Source organism: Aulonocara sp. 'chitande type north' Nkhata Bay, linkage group LG11, assembly GCF_057382095.1.
Source record: "Aulonocara sp. 'chitande type north' Nkhata Bay isolate Kocher_YH1m ecotype deep benthic linkage group LG11, A_spYH_male_GT1.1, whole genome shotgun sequence".
Lineage (NCBI taxonomy): Eukaryota > Metazoa > Chordata > Actinopteri > Cichliformes > Cichlidae > Aulonocara > Aulonocara sp. 'chitande type north' Nkhata Bay.
Window position 1 is genome coordinate 11,275,881 of NC_141354.1, and position 22,175 is coordinate 11,298,055.

At 41.4% G+C, this 22,175-nt stretch overlaps 1 protein-coding gene across 1 annotated transcript in view; it reads right to left on the reverse strand.

Moving 5' to 3' along the window:
• The window catches only part of me1 (malic enzyme 1, NADP(+)-dependent, cytosolic), an 82,518-nt gene that overhangs the window by 52,709 nt on the left and 7,634 nt on the right, over positions 1 to 22,175 (reverse strand). The window contains exon 2 of the mRNA XM_086310555.1: positions 3,155 to 3,288. Coding sequence (XP_086166681.1) covers positions 3,155 to 3,288 — 134 coding nt within the window. The remainder of the gene's footprint in view (positions 1 to 3,154; positions 3,289 to 22,175) is intronic.

Sequence of the window (22,175 nt, forward strand, 5' to 3'; positions counted from 1 at the left end):
TCAATAACAAAAATACAACTCAATACTTTGTAACATAACCTTTGTTGGCAATAACAGAGATCAAACGTTTACTATAGGTCTTTACCAGGTTTGCACACACAGTAGCTGGTATTTTGGCCCATTCCTCCATGCAGATCTTCTGGAGAGCAGTCATGTTTTGGGGCTGTCGCCGAGCAACACGGACTTTCAACTCCCGCCACAGATTTTCTATGGGGTTGAGGTCTGGAGACTGGCTAGGCCACTCCAGGACTTTCAAATGCTTCTTACAGAGCCACTCCTTTGTTGCCCGGGCGGTGTGTTTTGGATCATTGTCATGTTGGAAGACCCAGCCTCGTTTCATTTTCAAAGTTCTCACTGATGGAAGGAGGTTTTGGCTCAAAATCTCACGATACATGGCCCCATTTATTCTGTCCTTAACACGGATCAGTCGTCCTGTCCCCTTGGCAGAAAAACAGCCCCATAGCATGATGTTTCCACCCCCATGCTTCACAGTAGGTATGGTGTTCTTGGGATGCAACTCAGTATTCTTCTTCCTCCAAACACGACGAGTTGAGTTTATACCAAAAAGTTCTACTTTGGTTTCATCTGACCACATGACATTCTCCCAATCCTCTGCTGTATCATCCATGTGCTCTCTGGCAAACTTCAGACGGGCCTGGACATGCACTGGCTTCAGCAGCGGAACACGTCTGGCACTGTGGGATTTGATTCCCTGCCGTTGTAGTGTGTTACTGATGGTGACCTTTGTTACTTTGGTCCCAGCTCTCTGCAGGTCATTCACCAGGTCCCCCCGTGTGGTTCTGGGATCTTTGCTCACCGTTCTCATGATCATTTTGACCCCACGGGATGAGATCTTGCGTGGAGCCCCAGATTGTGGGAGATTATCAGTGGTCTTGTATGTCTTCCATTTTCTGATGATTGCTCCCACAGTTGATTTTTTCACACCAAGCTGCTTGCCTATTGTAGATTCACTCTTCCCAGTCTGGTGCAGGTCTACAATACTTTTCCTGGTGTCCTTCGAAAGCTCTTTGGTCTTGGCCATGGCGGAGTTTGGAGTCTGACTGTTTGAGGCTGTGGACAGGTGTCTTTTATACAGATGATGGGTTCAAACAGGTGCCATTCATACAGGTAACAAGTGGGGGACAGAAAAGCTTCTTACAGAAGACGTTACAGGTCTGTGAGAGCCAGAGATTTTCCATGTTTGAGGTGACCAAATACTTATTTTCCACCCTAATTTACGAATAAATTCTTTACAAATCCTACCATGTGAATTCATGGATTTTCTTTTCACATTCTGTCTCTCACAGTTGAAGTGTACCTCTGGTGCAAATTACTGACCTCTGTCATCATTTTAGGTGGGGGAACTTGCACAATCGGTGGCTGACTAAATACTTTTTTGCCCCACTGTATGTTTCATTGTGTGTGAAATTTAAAGAGAGGCAAAAGTGAGATGGGATGATCACATTTGTTACTTTTCACAATATAATCCTTTCTTTCTTTGGTGGGCTGAGAGAAAAGTAAAAGATTTGAAAGTAAACTGGTCTTCATGAGTAAAATCAACAGAGATCCCGAAACACAAAGAAGGGCACGACTGAGAAAAAAGGTGGAAACTGCGTCGACACGTAGCTTCAGTTGAGCACAATAATAGACATTTTACATTTTTCTTCAACATTTTAATGACTTCAATTGTGACTGTCAGTCATCAAACAGAACCACACAACTAGTTACGTCTCCATAGAAAATCCTAATAATTTCCTGTGGGGTGATATGGTTTGATCTGATGCTGGCAAATGTTAAGAAAAAATTCTTTATCCATTTTTAACCTTAAAAGGGAGCACACTCCCACACCCAGGAAACAGCAATATTTACAGTACACACTGCTTTATAAAGCAGTATCCCTGCTGACTTATTGGATGCATTGTTTCCTTTAAAGTCAACCTAGTGGGGCAGCTGACTTAGGACCTCATCTATCTCTTCCTTTATCTGTCTTAGCATGAGTGATCAACAAGCTCTGCTCAGCCTTGGCTCATTTTAAATCTATTAATGCCTTTTAACAACATCACTGGATGTGAAGTTCCCCTTCAGCTGTACCATTTTATGTCCTGCAGTATTGTGCTTGGCGAAGGCTTTGAACATCCATTTCCTGTGTTGACGGTGCAGTCACAGCAAGCATTCGAGTCGCTCCATCATCTCAAATGGCAAACGCATGTGATCACAGTGCCGTTTCTCTTTTTTCAAAAAATTCAAAACCAAGACAAATTCCACACGTGGGATTAAAATAGTATGGGAAGATGACATTTTGAGTTATGCTCAATAAAAAAATGAATGACAACGTCTAGCGTTAAACACCAAAGAAGGATTCAGAGTCACAGGACAGACTGTATGTAAACACAGCATGCTTGAGCAACGACAGGCAAAAGCAGTCTGTGATCTACGAGAGCAAAACTCATAGTTTGGAAGATGCTCAAGTCCCGGAGAGATTGTAAATGACACCGATAGGGCATGGGAATGGCAATGTCAGGCTTGTAATAACTGATTTTATATGCTGACGCTGCACTGTTGCTATGGTGAGAAATGAGGAGGCTGTTAAGAAGCTATCTACAGTAATTCCTGCTGACCCTGAATCCTGTCTCACAAGCATTATAGTGACAGCTAACTAGAGCAAGGGGAAGCTTCACAAACACATATTATTCAGTGCGCTGCAGATAATTCAAAACAGTAAACCAGACGATGACTTTGACTGATCAAAGAGCTCGAACTGAAATGTTTGCAAATGGCACTTTCATTGCACAATGGTAACAGCATTGAGTCTAATGAAGCATGTAAAACTGTCTGCACTTTTCATTTGGACCACATGGAGGGTATGACAACAAGAAAATCTGGCAGGAGAGATGGGGAGAATAGCGTGCAGGTTTGTTAGGTAACATCTATGGGGTTAGGAGATGGATGTGGACTTTAGAGGGGTGGATCACTAATCCCTTCCGTGTCTTGAAGGCTTCCAGATGTGGAACTCTCTGCGTGCACTAGGAGGATTAGTTGAAATTCAACCCTTCATGGGCTGCTGATTCGAAGCTGATAGAAGGTAAGGTGGGTAAGTCATTGCAGCTTGACTGTGAAGAGATTTCCCATCTGTGTTAGACTGTGCCAGTCTCACCTGTCCAGATCATCTCTCTTCATGTCATAGTTCTTGAGCACTCGCAGCAGCTGCATGTCCTGACTGGCGAAGCAGGGAGGCAGCAGGCCGTGGATCCCCACCTGGAGACGCTCCTCCAGGGAGAAAGCCATGCCCTACAAACACACAGGCACAAAATAAACACACAATCAAAATCCACTGTCTGCCATCATAATAACACACACACATGACCTTCAGACTGGGCGAAACCACTGACTGAGTCCCAACTATCTGGTATAGTAAGCATACAGGAATGCAAAAGTCTGTTTTACTGAGCTCTTAGTATTTGACTCTCCGTTAATGGCAGGTAGGCATTTTTGGAATTTTCTAAATGAATCATAAGAACCATTTAGACACACACTCATGCATCAGTCTGAGTGCATCCCTATGTGTGAGCTTCATGTCTGACTCAGCTCCTCTGTCACTTTTCATTACCCTCAGCAACTTTTCCAATAACATTTACTTACCAGTCACTGTGCGTGTCTGTTACACTGTTACTGTTGACCCTAAACAGCAATACTGTGTATATAAAAACATTTTATGCCATGGTCTCTGTTTCTAGTTTTGGATTAAGATATTTAGCTATGATCCGTGATGGCTGTTCCTAATCCAAAAGAGAGCTCACTCTGGGGAACCTGTGTGTATGAGGCAGAGGCAGCTTTCTGCAGCACCGAAAAATTGAAATGGATTACATTTGAAACAGCAGATGAGTGTAGATCGATTGGTTCAACCTTAATTACTTTCTTTAAATGATAGAATTATTTGTGTTTTTCTGCATGTCCTGCAATTAAAGCAGCACTAATCATCATGGTGTGTGTTGCAATACTGCTGTGAAATGTGAATAAATGAATATTTTATGGAACACATTCACCACTTATTTGTGTTAAGGTGGGTTAAACTTGTCCTCAGCTCCGGCTGACTGCTTGCTCTCAGACGGGCTCCTCACTCTCAGATATGCCGCTGCTAACTCACATTCTGGTGTGATGTCAACATTTACTGACAAAGCCACGTACATAACGGGGCTCAGGCTAATGACCTGTTTCAACTTTGACCTCTGCGTTGGCTTTTATCTTGTTCACCCCCTGACCTGAACTGGAATACTGGAAAAACATGCATGAGTGGAGCATACAAAGAAGAGACTGATCACACTCAGGAGAAGTAATGCATCTTAAAGTGACAGTAGAAAGAGGTGGGGTACTTTGGATACTTCAGCTCCTCTGAAAGGATGGCTGTCCCCAAAAAACCCATAACAAGCATCAAGCCCACGTTTAAGACTGGAACAGCTTTGACTATTCTCTGCAAGTGAGGCATGATACGTCGAGCATTTTCAATCCATAAAAGTGCAGCGACCTCAGAAACCTCAGCTTCAGCACGCCAGCTACTGTTGCTGACTAGTAAGACAGAAGCGAAGCCCGGCTGTAAACGTCCCTGTGCTGGTTTCCATCCCCGGGCCACCAACTATTTACATGCAACCCTGCCAAACCTCTGGCACATTTATGTTTCTGGTTATGTTAAAATGGTTCTGAAGTTGTTAAAAAAAGGCACTTGATCACAGGACCCGCTGCTAAAGAAAAGCAGCAAAGCATGAGACACAGAATAATAAAATTCTGCAATTTTGACGTCACGTGAACCATCAGTGCTGACCACAGACACGCTTCAAATTAGCTTTGCATTATTTGAATAAAAAAGCAGATGGTTTCCAAACTGTTGGTTTTAGATTTAATCTAAATGATTCTGGGTAATGAGGTGAAAGAAACAAGCAAAGACACGCCTTTGCCCTTTTTGGCGGGAGATCTGAAAGAAAGGGATTTTGTGTTTTCTTAATTACCTACCAGCAAGCAGGAATTACTGTATGTAACTACATAAGTTAACAGCATGTAAACATGAAGTCTCATAAATCTGTTTTCTTTTTTTTAGTGACAGTACTAAATCTAAACTTGACTCAGGGAAAAACAAGGCATCAGTCATTTGAGATACTGAATTATGCACCCCAATCCGTCCGTCGTTAGCCGAGGCTCTGTGTAGCCTGTACTTAACGGACCTCAAAAGGACAGAAGCAGTTCTGAATTACAACCTTCCCCAATTATCAAAAGAGATTTTCTATTTTTCAGAGAGCCAGCTGTTCTCATCAGACTCTATGTGAGTTTGGAGCAGCAGCTGGACATGTCTGCAGCAGCAGACTATGCGAGAGTCTTAAAATACACACGGCAAAATGAGCTTAATATGAGCCTATAAAATCAGATTCCTCACAATGTTCCTCCATTAGCTGAGATTCACTGGCTGCAGCACACACTGGTGTCCTCTGGGGACTGGCTGCTTTAGACACAACTCACATTTGAACACTAAAGTTAAAAAACACTCAACACACACCCACATAAACAGACAAACGGGAGCCTTTAATTAGCCGAAACACGCTTTATTTGCGCTGGCTTACACTTCCTTTGGGAGAAATGGTTTTCTTGCACAGATTAACTGAGCAGATTTGCACACGTCTAGCTCTATAATTAGCCTGCCCAATTGTGCGCTTACGTCCTACTTTCACAGTGCTTTCACAGCTCTCAGACTCATTAGATTTCACTTTCACACTGTCAGATTGTATGTGCAGGAAGGGTTTTAAAACAGCATTTGCATGCTAACTGAGTGATGTTTTTGGCTGCTTAATGACTCAAATCAAACACGCCCAAAACTTGTCCTGACTGAGGACATTTCTGCTGTTGTTCATTTCAGGCTATTTACAATACGCATGTTCTATTTTTACCTCAGTTTACAACAGATACACATCAGTCATGAGACTGTACTTTAAAGAGCCAACATATTAGTGCACTTAAACCCAGCGACACCTATTTTTGGTACTTCTAAAGAACTTTTTTTACATGCTAAAGTAAGCTGATTGTTCCTTTAGTACGAGGAATGCTAACCACTGTGGACATTAATAAAGGATGCACTCCATTCCTGCATGCACTTTGTCGCGAAATCGATCAATGTAGAGCAGTGTCACAAACCACGGAGGCCCCAGAAAAGTGCAATCAAACATTGAGTTTATTAACAGCCTGGAGAAAACATCAACATATGTCTTTTGACCAAAATACATGTTGTGGACACTTATAAAGCAGTGGGGTATGATGCAGATTATATGGCAGCAATAAAAGAATTTCTGTATCTCCACAACTTCCAATGTTAGAAAGTAACAGAGCAGTTGTGCTTATAGTCTTGTGTTGAATCTGGTGCATGTATCTCCACTGAACTGCAGCTGTTGATGGCAGCCAGCAAGCTTATAATGGGCATACTTAATCCAGTTCAATTCATTTGAGTTTTATTTATATCACAGAGCCAAAAATAATACAGAGAAAAGCCCCAATAATGGAACAGCCACCTATGAGCCCGCACTTGGCAACAGTGGGAAGGAAAACTCCCTTTTAAAAGGAAGAAACCTGTAGCAGAACCAGGCTCAGGGAGGGATAGGATAAATGTTTGCCTTACTCTGCTCTGCTGCCTTGGTGAGCTTTGCAAAGCAGCACATGAACCAGTTGTCCACCTACTGGAAGACTACTTCAGCATGGTTCAGGCTGAAACAGCAGTTGAGACCGCCACATCTCGTCTAGTTCGCAGACAGGGAAACAAAAGACAGAGATATAATAGTGTGGAAGGAAACTTTGCAGTCAGATGTGCACGGCGTACTTTACTAAGGTGGATAATAAAATTAAATATAAAAAAGTAGGTCATCAAATATAATTTTCGCATAATGTCTTAATCTGTTCGCTTTAGGTCTCAGGGTCTAAAGAGAAAAGAACAGAAAAAGAAAAATACACCAGAAAAAAGCAAATATTGAATTTACACTGTACAATATATCACAGCTCTTGCCCATTGCCACGCTTCATTAAGAATAATTACCGACATGGTTCAGAGGCAACCAGTTTCACATGTGAAACAGATACCATCCACTAAGTCTGGCCTTAAATGACCAATTAACATCCCTGACAAAGGATCGAGCAGCTCAGCAGTCCAGAGAGGGGAAACACTGTGCTCCAGAATCATTTCATGATTAAAGATAAAACCTAGCGGCCGGGTCAGACCTAGCCACTTGGGACAACAGAAGAAGAGTGCAGGGGTGGGGTGCATAAGATGGCTTTATGGTAAGAAGGATTAGCAGTACATGGTTCAGAGAGTTTGGCAGGGCAAAGCATGGGAACCACTAACACCAGATTTGACATCTTTTTGACTTATGACTTGAATATTGACTCTGCACCACCCGTGTTGTCAGCATGACAACAAGAACTGCCAATCTCTTCAGTCCTGGCGTCTTGTTTGTCTTTCCCTCAACATGCTTGTCGATCGACCTAATAATGTATAAAGAAGACCGTTCTCTCAACACGAGCCAGGGTAAATACATTTAAGGAATGGTGGCCTGAGCTTTCATCTAACAGCGGAAAAGTTAAGATAGCTGCACATGGAGAAAAATGTGGACCATTGCTCTCCTTTAGTCCAACCGAAAGTTTGCAGAAGAATTTCAACCGTCACTCACATATATAGCTCAGTTAATTATGTAAGAAAGTCTCAAACTAAATGACGCAGCATGCTAACAAAAGATCCACATATTCTTAATAGAACAAATATCAGCATTTGTCTTCACTATATTTTCTTGGTTTATATTCTTTAAAATGAAAGTACAGTGACAAACGTAGACACTTGTGTATACACACAAACCATCTCTATGTTTGTTTGTCTAAACACAGGTTTCTGAGTTTCACTGCTGCTGTTCGGGAGCCCTAAACTGGGCTGGGCGGGATAAACCCTAGAAAGCTTCCACATGGCCCTAACCACATCTGAAGTGCCCGCACCCTGTGCCAACACATGTGATGCCCGCAGCCTCATGTTCCAGAAGCCGCAGTAGCAACCTTAACCTGTAATCTACCCACTGGGCAGTGCCAGCTCTTAACCTTGGACTGGTGCCATGCCCACCCCTAAACACTCAGTGGATAGAGGAAACATCTAATTAGATGCCAGAAGGCTAAACAACAGAGATGAAAGTACAAGTCCTTTGAAGCTGATAAAATGCCTTTCTGTTCTTCCTATGGAGTTCAAAGGGTGGGCTTGGTGCAACTTTTCAGCATGAAGATTTAGAAACCTAAACATTCTGCTGTCTCAGCCTTTTAATTTCCTTCAGGCCACTACCACACAGAGTTCAGTCTAACATTGAGCTTTTAAGGTTGACAGTAAAGCCACTCCCTTCAATACAGCCTTCAACTATTCCTTCATGTAGAAATTCTTTAATGTCACGAGAGGAGAGGGCTTCTTATCCCAACAATAACACGGTCCAGAAACACTTTCTCACACTGATATTTCACTGTGAAAAGCATGCAGTGAATGCTGTATGATGGAATTTCCTGCACACGATGACAAATTACAAACATGAGTGAAACAAGTATATGACTGTCATGCATTCAATGCAGTGTGATATGAAACAACTGTTTCCTCATGGGGCTGATAAAAGGGCTGTATCTGCTGGGACAGGCGAAGCATTTTAAAGCTTAACAGAGTCATCAAGGATAACTTGATTTGAACTAACTTATATTCCGAGGTATAAACAAACATCAGATCCAGTTATGTTACGCAAAGAAACAATGTGATATAATTAATAATGTAAATGTAATGTTGTAGTTCATTTTAGGGAAACTGAGTTCTGGCTGCTGAAGTGAACAGAACATAACAAATCAAAGCCTTCCATCACATCCACCAAATCAGATAATCATGTAGGAATTGAGCTCTGTATTAGCTGTAATGTGAGCTGAAAAACCAAGCCCACCGAGGAAGCAACCCGAAAAACGACATCAGAAAAACAAACAAACAAGGAAAAACAATTCTCCCTTCTGACATCTGTACATGTGGGAGACTTTTTAACTCTCTTATTTAACTTGCATTACAGGTTAAAGCTGCATTTTTAGTAATGTGACTGCTTGAGTAACAGGTTAGTGCCACCAGCTCTTTCCCATATTTCAGTGTAGCGGAACACAATCTCACAACCATGCCTGTGGTGTTATTGTTTTTACTGGCATTTTTTTCAAATATGAAGCTGTCAGGCTGGAGAAAAAGAGGAAGGCCACAGAGAAGATTCACGGATGTAGTGAAAGATGACATGCAGAGGATTGGTGTGTCAGAAGAGGATGCTAGGGACAGGCTGAGACGGAGGCTGATGATCTGCTGTAGCAAGTACCGACACCATTTAATATCATAGACGCACGTTTTATTTTTAAATAATAGCCAGCCACACAGACTGAGTTTCATTTTTCTCCATTTCTTATTGTGCTCCCTGAGCTTCAATGTTTCTCTTGCAGAGACAGCCCCTATTGAAAGTGACCAGAGCCTAGCACGAAACGGAGGCCTTTCCCCATTGAGCCTCTCTCAACCACAATCACAGATCAGACAGGGGGACAAAAGCCCACAGGCCTTTGACAGGGAAAGGGCTCAAATGTTTGGCACTGAGATAAGACCTGGCAGAGATGTGTGTGGTCACAGAGCACTTCTCTATTCAGGGCTGTGTGGGAGAGGGAGTGTGGGAGAGCCAAGGCAATACACAACATGGCCTTCATGTACAACATGTTTAGCACATAGCACAGCATAAACTGCTGGATGAAGGTGGTGTATAGTGATAGACATCTTAACCCCACTTCCTCTCATCCATCTGTTGCATCCTTTTTTCTGCCTTTTAAAAAAAATGTTTTTCTTGCTGTTGCAATGATTCAGCAGTATTTATGAGAGCTGCAAATGTAGAGTGAAAAAAAATAGAGCAGAAAAGGGTTTGTACATAATAACAGGTAAACCACATCATATACACTGTAAAGCTATAAAGGCAAAGAGGTTTATGGGGTGTTAATGCATGTCTTTAAAAGAAAACTAAGGCAGAGTAAGCTTGATTTGCAAGTCATAAGTACAGTAAGTCTCTAATCTGAGGGTTGGGCTGGGAATCAAGTAATCTTTTAATTGCATGTATTCAGGATCCTCAAAGGTTTGATGTTTTGGCACTATTTGACCCTTTAATAAAATAAATACTGGAGCTATTTTTAAACATGTCAATAACATTTCATTTGCCACAAGTCATTGAAAAGTAGAGTTTCAAATCCTTTTAAAAGACTGTCTCAGAGACTACGGTGCTGTTAAAAAGTATTTGGCCCTTTCAAGTTTTCTTATTTGTTACACTTAGATGGTTAAGATCACAAAATGCAGTTTTTAAATTATGATTTTATTTATCAAGGGAAAAAGCTATCCAAACCTAACTGATCCTATTTGAATTTAGCTTACTAAAAAAAATGAAATAATTAAATACTTCACAAGGGGGACAATTACTTACTTACAATTACTTAAAAAGGGTTCAGGTAGGTTTGGATAGCTTTTGTCCTGTAATAAACAACATCATTATTTAAAAAACGCATTTGCATTTACTCATAATAATATCAAATCGACTAATTTCAAAATTCTCTAAATTATTATTTTAATGCAAGAAAAGCATTCAATAACTTGTCTGGTTTCCCTTACAGAACTTCTTCTTTTAGAGAGTTCTGGGCTGGATGGTTTGCTTCCCTGAACCCTGCTAGCATTTTAGTGAGTGAGTGGGCGAGAGTGGTAGGATATATTTCACAACTTGGAAAGCAAAAAGCAGAAAAACTTTATCCTGGCAAAAAGAAGACACCCTTTTTAAATGGCTGGCAATACAAAAGTTGACTTTGAATAGACCTGAAATAAAACTGCAGAGGGGGGTAACATTTGCGTAACATTAAACGGCACTGTGAGAAAGTCATCTACAGCGGTTAAGTTCACCCACACTGCTATTACACCATAGACCAGTGGATCTGGATTCACTTCGGCTGGTGATGTCAGAGCTCCTCAGACCAGCGATCTCGCTGCAGCTGACCAAACAGGGAACAGAGGACTGCTGAGGTTGTTCCCATAAACACCACCACCAGCGCCATCTACTCTACCCCTCTATTACTGCCACGTGTGCGCCCCACAATGCAGCTTAGACTCATACAGTTAGATGTGAAGCCTACAGTAGCAAGTAAGACCTTAGTTAACTATGTCAATGTGTCTGCTAAGCCAAAAACAATGTTTCTTTTCCTTGCATAAAAAAAAAAAAGTTGCCTTGAAGCTTAAGAAATACCCACGTAGACATCTCAATTCCTGAACCTGAATACAATATGTGCCCCAGACATGCCGAGTAATCCCATTCAGACTCCAAAACACATGCAGGAGACTGGTAAATATCAAGAGTCAGCTGAAACTGAATTAGAAACTTGCTATCACGGGAAGCGTCCTGATGAGTTCATTCGGTTGGCTGACTGTGACCCACACCGGGGGAGACTCTGGCTAACAGCTGAGGGAAAGACTGAGTCATACGCCTCCTTTTCCTCCATCACAGTTGCAGTGTTTAGAAACACACACATACACACACACACTATAAAGAAATAGTGATTTTTAATGCAAATTTAAGTAAAATCATCATAAGCACGTACAGCTTGTGCAGACAATGTGCACAGGGTTTTGTACGTACTTCACAAACACACACACCACACTCAAAACTGTCCTAAGACCTGGTTTTGAGGCCCAAAAACATGAGCAGTGAGTCAGTTTAATCTCGCCACAAGAGAAGAACCACGCCGCATGACGTCGTCATTGTCATTGTCATCATCGTGCCATCCTCTTGTTTAATCAATAGCGGCATGTATGTCTAGACGCTGTGAAAACAGCTGGTGGGGGTAAGACAGTAGATATCCCAGTGGAATGACAGATTTATCCCATTGTTATCATAGCTGGGATTAGCAGATAGAATCCAAAGATTAGAAAAACAAGGAAAAGTGACAAAAACAAGGAAAAGAGCGGGAAAAGAAAGAAAGAACGTAGGGGGCACGGCTGCTGTTTTATGAGGTCAAAGGCAGAGTGCTGGGGCAGCCAGCGTTTGGCTGGTGGGGTGACTGGCTCACTGGATGTAATGGGCCAGTAGTCGCAGCTATTTAAGTCTGTGATCAGTCAGCCGACCAGGATTGTTATATAACAGCAAAGCTAACCACCACCAACACCGACACACTCAGCTCAGCCTCTCTCTGGTGCTGCCACGTAGGAAAAGAGAAAGAAATTTTATAATAAGCTGAGCTGTAAGCAGAACTGAACTCATCAAACTTCTGCTTGTTAGTGGCAAAAGCATCCTTAGGCTGTCATGGGGCAAATTTTGATATAAAAATCCAAACTCCAGTCCCTTTAAAAATATTACAAACATTCCTCCTCCTCACTCATAATTTCTCTCTTACCTCCCATCTGACTCCTCTTTCTTATCTATGCATATCTTAGAAAAAGCAAGTAGTCTGTGTATGTATGTGTGTCTGTTTTAGAGCATGATCATCATTTAAACTCCATATGGAGTTGGCTCATAAATGGTCTAGGGTTTCAGAGTTCTTTATATCCTCAGGCAAAAAGAAAATCCAAAAATCTTGGGTTAGCCGTGGCTATCTGGGTCAGCTGAGCCTGAATAGCCTCCTTCTCCTCCTCCTGCTTCCCTGCACAGGAAATAATCCAAAGTCCGCGAAGTTGCGGAACACGAATCTTAAATTCAAAAAAAGTCACTGAAATAAATGTTCGCTGGGTCCAACATGGTCAGGTCATTCTGTCACAGTCTGTGGGAGGCAGACTGTATGGATGACGAAAAAGGGCCCAAAATGCAGACACCAAGATAAGCGTAAATAACTTGAATTAACAAAAAGCAAGTCGTTTAATATGGCTGATAGAGAAACACAAAATAATACATGCGGCAAACAAAGATGAGAATAAACAGTAATCTAAACTGGCGAAACTAAAAAGGAGCATGGAGCATGGAGCATGGAGCATGGAGCATGGAGCATGGAGCATGGAGCATGGAGCATGGAGCATGGAGCATGGAGCATGGAGCATGGAGCCCAACAGACGACCTGACACTGAACAAAGGAGGACAGAGCACTTAAGTACACAGAGAGATAATGAGGGGATGGGAACAGGTGGGACCACAGCTGGGACAAATCAGACCTAACGAGACGGGGGAAGCAAAACTAGACACACCGTACATAGGACAAGGACTTTCACAATAAAACAGGAAACAGAATGGAAAGCAGACATAACACGAACGTGATAACATAAGACAAGCAGCATGAAGCACATAAAGGGTGAAGGAAACTTAAATACAGGGGAAGAAAACACAAGAGGAATCTAAAAAACAAATGAACTTAGCTAACGTAATGAACTTAAACATCAACATTAAAATAAACTAAAGCTTAAAACGCTGGGTCAACAGACCCAGGAATGTGACAAGATGTATTTTGTATTTTGCATTTTGTAAACTATAGTTTTATGTAACTTTCTTTCAGTCATTTTCAGCAGACATCTTGCTAAATGTTAATCTGTTAGCTTGCTTTGGCTGTTGTCCCTATGGTACTTACACTGAAGACAATAAGCTAAAAGAAATTAGGCAGGCTCACTAACACGTATACATAATGTGTGAGCCCTGCATTCTTTCTCTGATTTAGCTTTTTTCCCAAGCTTTGTGGCATTAATCACTATAACTTCAACAGTAGTCTGTAGCTTTGATCTTAAGTATTAGAGCTGGAAAGGAAGCAGGTGGAAAAAGAGAACAAAAACAAGTGTTAATACCCTTTCATAGTGCAGTCTTCAGCATCTAGCAGTGCACAGCCAACAACCTGTGGGGCACTGTAGAGGTGTGTGATGGTGTTCTTGTGTATATTTTACACCACTGTAAGAGCGTAAGTGTGTGATTGATGAGGGATGAAAGAGAAGGAAAAGAGAAAGAAGGAGTGAAGGGCTAAATGAATGCATTCATTCATGCCACCGTGTGCATGCATGTGTGTTTTTGCTCACAATAAATTTGGATTGAGGTGTGCACTGACTGGTTCTTGGCCAACACAAATAATGACCCCTTATACTCTACTGATGACCTTTTCCCTGTAACTCTAGGCTCCTTTAAAAATATTAGAAACATTCCTCCTCCTCACTCATACTTTCTCTCTTACCTCCCATCTGACTCCTCTTTCTTATCTATGCGTGTCTTAGAAAAAGCAAGCAGTCTGTGTATGCATGTGTGTCTGTTTTAGAGCATGAACATCATTTAAACTCCATATGGAGTTGGCATATAAATGGTCTAGGGTTTCAGAAAGGGAAAGTGATGTAGGTCTCAGTGTAAACCTAAACCTGCTGGATACTGGAAACATACTTCACAAGAATACCTTTCCTGATTCTGAGGAAGCAAGGCTACTTGCATCACTGCACCCATTGTTCAAAATGGCCAGGGAAGTCATCCTTTTCCATATAAATTCTATAAGCATCAGCAATCAAGTGGAAACACCAGCAATATTAGAAAACCTTGCATCCTGAAACAAAGGCCTGCTCTTAGAGAAATGTGACCTAAGCTGTGTCTGAAAACCACGCCACACCCTGATCCTCACTAAACCTTGGTAGATGTCCTCAAAAAGGACTGTCTGCACTTTACAGTTTGCTTTTTAAGAAACAATTTTTAACAAGCATCTGTGAAACCGGCTGAATTTTTAACTACACATTGCTCAAACTCAGCTTATTTGCTGAGGACTATTCTCAGCTGTGGGTGAATATACAAAAAGTCCTTCTAGAACACACACGAGCAAAAACTGAAAAGGGCTGAAAGTGGCCTGTTCTAAAAACAAAGCGTGCCGGATGATTGCTGGAAGTCTGTGCTGCTATTTAACTCAATTCCAATAAGTCCATGTTTGTTTCATCACTGATATAAGCAGCAGCACATATCAGTAACCTGCATCATGTGTTAAATGTGTCTCTAAAACATGCCTCTTAAAATAATCTGGATTAGAAGACTGGCGTTGCCCCAAAAGTACGTTTTAAAAAGCTCCAAAATAAGTTGTTTCAGACAGTGGACTGACTGAGGAGCTGTAATTACCTGTGTGGCTTCGGAAAAACAAAAGAAAAAAAATCAATCAAAGAATCCACTGAAATGAAGGGAAGCATAAACACTTTGACTGACACAAGGTTAGCACATGTTCACTGGGTTTAGGGGGGGGAAAACAGCTACTAAAATGCCTGTACATTTTGGAGAATGTACACAGTGCATCAAAAGCCTGTGTGGTTAGACATTTGCTTCAGTCAAGCTAAACTGTTAGTCTCAATAAACAAAGGACAGGGAGACAGTTAACAAGTCTGAGGCAGGAATGTGATGGCAAAGGTCAGAGATGTCTGTGTGGAGTTAAAGCTCACTCGTTCATTTCAGAACTCCACACATGGCAGATAATTATAGGCTAACTGGACCGACCGTGGACTTCAATAAATAGGAGTGGGTTTCTGTTAAGCACATAGCAGGTGTAACAGTCTTTTCCTGCATTTTATAAAGGCCACCCCGAGGACCACTAAAGTGTTTCCTCCCTCTGAAAAGTAAAAGTGAAGGGTTTCTTAAATGGTTATAAAAAAGTACACAGAGTGTAAATGGGAAGTGTATTTATGGCTTCTGCCTTGCACTTGCAGGTGTAACACTGATGGATGGAAAATCTTGCAGAAATTTAAGCTTGAATGTGTGTGCATGTATGAACGAGTGCATGTGCATGAATTTGAGTCCATGTAAGAAAAGTGAAAGGTAAAATGTGTCAACTTGGCATAGCGAGGGAAATACTGAAACTCTCCAGAAGGATCTTGAGTATGGTGAACACTATGTTAGGGGTTTCCTCTTTTAGTAGAATTTTCATTACAAATAGTCATGATCAATCCTATGTGAGCACTTCATGTTAACACAATTGTTTGCTCCAAGTGCCATAAAGTTGACCACATGAAAGTGAAGAGAAAAGACATTTATGTTTCTGCTGCTCATTGTATTTTTTTCCTGTTTGGGTGTCTGTGAAAATACTCGACAGCCGAGGGAAGAGATTTCCACAGACTCTACACAGGATTCACTTCAGTCCTGACTGTTCCACGGGGTGCTCATCACACCCCTAGACCAATAAGACCTGTACCACAATATTTATAATCCCTTTGCAGGTGCTTAATTTAGCAGGACATAATAAGGCTTATGTAAGGTACTTTCTTTGGTTTTGTACGTTTTTTTTTTTAATTTTACAAAAATTGAGCGCACTTTACATTATATCTGTACATAATACACAAACTACACAAAAATTAATTGTTGACATCCTTTTTATTTTTAAATGAAGTAACATTTCCTACATTTCAGAAATTTTATTTAGACTCACTTTACTCAGTTAGCTCATTGTTTCTGGTTTCTGTGGTGTTTAAATTTATGACATTTTACATAAAAATTTCAATTTAGACCAAGTTAAGGTTTTACAAGAACAGCAGTCCTTTTGTTCTGTCTTTCCCAGTTTAATTCACCAACAACACCATTATCAGGATCTTTGTTTCTACAGCTGTTCAGGGTAGAGAGGTAGAATTTTACCTCAGTTTCAGCTAGGCTTGTCTGGGATTTGAACCCGGGACCACTTGTACCCCTAGACCAATGAGCCATGTATATCCACAAAATATACAGAATGGACCCAATCACAACAGGCAGCTTCTACAACTTACAGGTTGAAAAAAAATCACATACATAATATAGTTGATGTTGGTCCTAAAAAAAAACCCTTCAAATCAGCAGTCTGCTACATTGTTAAAAACAAGGAATGCACTGATCTGCTCAGCAGCACCAAAGGGTCTGAACAACCAGAGAAGACAATTAAAGTGCATGATGACAAAGTTATTCATATGGTTCAGAAAAACAACGTCACAACATCTAACCAAATCAAGAACACTTTCAAGGAAGCAAGAGTATAATTGCCCACAATCAAGAGACACCTTAATAACAAACTATATGACCCCTGTGCCACAACTGGAAACAGGAAAGCCCAACAAACTTCTAATAAAACCTGCACAACTCTGAAAAAAAAAATAGATGAAACCATGATGACTTTGTAGCAGAGAAGAGAAAAGTATGGAGAATGAGAGGAACAGCTCATGATCTAAAGCATACCACACCATCTTTCAAACATGGGGGAGGCAGTGTTATGGCATGGCCACGTATGGCTTCCAGAGGAACTGGGCCACTAGTTTATTGATGATGTGAAGTTTTCTGAAGTGTACAGACCTGTACAATCTGCTCAGGTTCAGCCAAAAGCTGCCAAACTGTTTGGACAGCACCCAGTTACTAGTAACCAGCACCTCACAGAGCAGGACTTTCAGCTGAAGATAAAACTGAAGGCAGTGAGACTAACAAACAAGCAGCAACTGAAGGTGACTGCAGGGAAGGCTTGCAGAGCTTCTCAAGGGAAGATTTGGTGATGCGAGCTAGACCTCAGGCAGAAGTCCAGAACAAATGAAAAGGGTTTCTATCTAATTATTAAAAAACAACAATTATTCATAAAATAATGTTAGTTTGTTCAATTACTTTTGAGCCTCTGAAAATGTGGAACTATACATAAAGATAGCTGTAATTCCTAAACAGTTAATGCAAAAAATGTTTGTAAACCATTTGCATTAAAGATGAAAGTTTGCACTTCTATCGCTGCTTAATCTTAAATATGCTGTGCTGGTGTACAGACCCAAAATTACAAAAAAATAAGAAATTTCACTGTCCAAATACCCTTGAACCTACCTGTATGACACAATAATGTCTTTTTTAAACATACATAAAATACACATCTTTTTAGATAAATGTGGGACTGGGTTTAAAAAGTAAAGTATCTCATAATTCTCTACTTTCAGCTGTCAGCTATGCTTAGAATTTATAGCTCGTGTCTAAAATTTACATCCACTATTTGTCCATGTTCCATCAAAGCAACAGGACAATCTGCAGCAAGGTGTAGGTGATGGACATAATTTAAAACACACCAAAGGACAGTTCATAACTTGTAGAGCATAGCAGCAAGTGTGTGGAAATAAAAACTGTACAATGCCTTATAAAACTGAGCAGTGACTTGAACAAATACTACCTTTAACACCTGATGTTGTAGATGCGAATGTCCAAAATTAAAGACTGCAGTGTCATTTTTATGCCCATCTAAGTTCTCACTTTTGAATGTCTGTATTCAGTGTGAAGGTAGAGAGAGCATTACCAGCTTTCTTTACCATTTGAGTTTCTAAGCAAAGGCCAGATACCCCCATCTGTTTCCTGCTAAACTGGAAGCCATAGCAGAGTTCAAGAGGATTACCCTCTGAATAAAGCCCTTTAAATCCATCCTTTCCTCTCAGGAGGAAGACAAAACGTACACATCAGCGCCCAGCTGTCTCCTCTCAGGATCTTACAGCCTGACTAAGCTTTTCCTAAAAAATACCTTGCAGCAAATGTGCCATGTCAGGCATGCATGTGCACCTAATCAGATCTGCTCATTAGCAATCGAACTTTGTTCAGTGGCCCAAATGCATCCATCAGAAAGCTAACTAGTGATTTCTATATCAACATTTTAGCCACATGTTGTTAATAATACTGTCAAAGAAAAGCAATGAGGAAAAAGCAGACTGAGAAAAGAAAATGAGGAATTAATGGACACAGGTGGAGTCCTCACTACACAACCAGAAGTTTATTATGTGAAAATGTTCTTAAATTGTTGACATAAGCTGGAATTGGATTGTTTGTTATGTGCTTGGTAAAAATCACAATGAAACCCATAGAACCATGATGCCTGCCATGATTTTTATTTTTATTTTTTTTAAAATATAAAACATATAACAATTGTTGCATTACTTAATATCAAAACCTTAATCTAAAGGACAATGGCAGGGTAATGGCAACTTTGCACTGGGTATGGGTTTTATGTGCTCAAATAAAACTACTAGTAAGAAGGAAAAAAAAAAACTATACAACTGGAAATATTTCTGCAACCAGGGGAGTCACCCACCGCTGGCTACTAAAGAGAATGCAGGTTTTCAGACTCTTTCAGAAAACTTAAAATCCCCATAGTACTATGTCAGCGACTGCTGGCTTACTTGTGGTTCCTTGGATATTTCGATTTTAATGTAATTCTTTTTTCTTTTTTTTCTTTCTAATAGTAGATACTTTTTTAATTTCACCTGTTGAGAATGAAAAAAGAAAACTAGCAGAAGAAAACGAGAGCAATAGAATAAACAACATCACGATGATATATGGGAATATAATAATAAATAATAATAAATACTAAATATTAAACATTATTGTGCAGCACGTAAGATCGACAGTGCACAGTGTGCTTTGAGGTAGGAGCCAAAAAAGGTGTAGTTTGTGTGTGTGAGCACCCGTGTGTACACCTGTGAGCATGAGCACGCTTGTATTTAAAAGGTTCCTTCATGTAATGATCTGCTAGAGGGTGTGGGGGGCCACAGCCCCGTCCACCAGGGCATGAAGCAGGTATGGAGGAGATCAAGACTCCAGACATCCAGAGGCCCCCAGAACACAAGAGACCACGGAAGACCAACAGAGGGGCAGCTGTGCCACTATCCCAGAAGGAGCTGACGAGAGTCCCAGATGAGGGGTCACTCAGCAGCCGCGGAGCAGAAGCCAGGAGGGGTTGCAGTGCCCGTGAGCTCCGCCGGCAACCAGCTGTGCCAGAGTGACCGAGCCCCAGGCAGAGAGGCCGAGGGCACCCCACCCCCGAAGTGGCCCGAGTGAGCCCCAGGCTGCAGGCCCCGATAAGCAGCCACCAAGGAGTGAGCCGGTGTGTACCGGTGTATCCCCGGACACAAAGAACCACCAACGCACCGATGTCTGAGGGCATCTGTCACTGGTAGGGGAAGTGGTGGGGGAGATAGGCCTCCATACCTTGGAGGACCTGGGATGTCCCCAAAGAGGTGGCGCCTGATACCCGACCTGACATATAGACACAGACAAACAGGCACACACAGATACAAACATCCATTCCCACCCTTATGCTCTCATATGCAATATGCGATTTTAATTTAATTTTTAATTCCACTGGCTTCACCGGACTGTATTGCACAGCTTTTAAAAATGGAGTAAAGTAACATATTTCTCTTGCCCAAATCTGCAGACAAATTCTGAGCTCTGAGTCACTCCTTACTTTGATGGGTCATGTACTCCGCCGAGCAACCCTGAGTTCTGAGACTGATCAACAAGGTCGTCTTAAATCCTCCATCTCAAGCAAATATGCAAAAGCAGAGTTCCTTAAATCAGGAGGTGCCAACTTGCGAATGCAGAGACATGTTGGTCAAACAGTCTTGAAAGCGGAGCCGCTATTGACCTAAGGAGGGCAGCCTTAAAGTGGGTGGAGGCAGCAGACATGCAGAGTTCCTTAAACACATCCAGTTCCCTTGAGACAGCCCTTTTCATGCTGCAGAGCCCAGGTCCCTTAGGAGCCAGAGAGTTCCTGGAAAAATGCCCAAGGCCCTTAAGAAAATCAGCTCTGTGGTCCAAATGTTCACTTTCAGCTAGTACTGCAGCATTCATCGGACACGTTTGGGTGACAGCATGAGCCTTGACAGCAATGTGCAACTCTGCAAGTGTTACCACTCTCCTGTTATGAAACTTCATTTGTACTGTTTATTTTCTGCCATAAAAAGCAAGTAATACCCTCAAGCTGATTAATGCAGACAGGAAAACACAAATAAGACACATGTCTTACTGAAGAGTCCGATGGCTGACCTGTCTTAATGGAACAGGAAATCTCCCACAGACGGCCAATCCAATTTCAGAGTCTGTCCTAAAATAACTGTCTAATTCGTCCGTCAATACCCAGAAGGAAGAACAAATATATTTTAAAAGCAGATTGTGAACAGTCAATTAAAGCAGTCATAAATACAAGAACGGTATACTCTGGGTGAGTCACTGTGTCACATATATTTGTGTCCTCTTTATTTATTTTAAGGTCTATTTATTGATCTGAGTTTCCTTTGTAGTGTCTGCCTGAATTTGCATTTTTTGTTTTTGGGAAAAAACACCTGTGAATCTACTGCTCTAGTAAATTAAAAAAAATCTAAAAGTAATTAACCTCTCTCTTTACTATAAAAACACTGATACAGTTAAAAAAAAATTGGGTCATCAATAATGCTATATATCATGGTCAGATGTCAGAGGTAACACATGTCTTTCCATTTAAAAAAATGTCATAGTTTTTTTTAATCAAGGGTGGAATAAATTTTAGGAAATTCACATAAATTTCACAATTACTCAAAGTTTTTGTAAACTTTATGTGTCATCAAGTTTGTTCTGTGTATGAAGGGATTTGCCCTTGTGAGGAAACCCACTGATTGCTGAGCGAAGTCAGCAATTCCTTTGGAATCAACTGACTTTGCTGCTCAATTTCACCACTCTATCTGCAGGCGTGACCAGGCCTTTACCCTATTGATTGAAGGGCATTAAAACTAAGCACCTCCTTTTTCATGAAGCTGCAACATCACAGAGCCTGTCAGTCTGCATGCCATCAGTCATAATGATAGCCATCTCTTCTGTCTCTGGAAAAAAACATTTGCACATAATGGTCATACACTCACAAGCTGCAGAACACTGAAACCAAACACTACTCTTAAATTCTGATGCATCTTTGTTAAGTCATGACAAGACCTCCAGCGTGCTAATATAACAGACAAAAGCAGCATTGAGGAGGCGAGGGGAAAACGACAGGCTGAAAGAGGAGGGATGAGCTTCATAGGAGGGTGATGAGGCTCAGACAGTCTCCCTCTTTCTGTCTGGGACAAGCTAATGGCTTCTCCGTTGCACTCATGTGAATGAGTAACACAAACACCCTCCCCCCCCATAAAAAAGTGAGCTGAGGAGGGACCGCTAGTTGGAAGGAATTGCTGTTAAACACACACGAGAAGTGTATGTGTGTGCGTGCAGACAGTTGAATTGACAGTCTGATCACGTTACACGAAGTTTATTTGAGCCAGCCCTGGAGAAAACACTGATTAAAGCACTCATGGTGCAGCAGGTTAACAGCACAGCATAGACATGTGTGTTCGCCCCTGCGTGTGCACACATGTGTGCGTGTGAGTGTGTAAAGCTCAGGTTAGCGGGGTGATCACT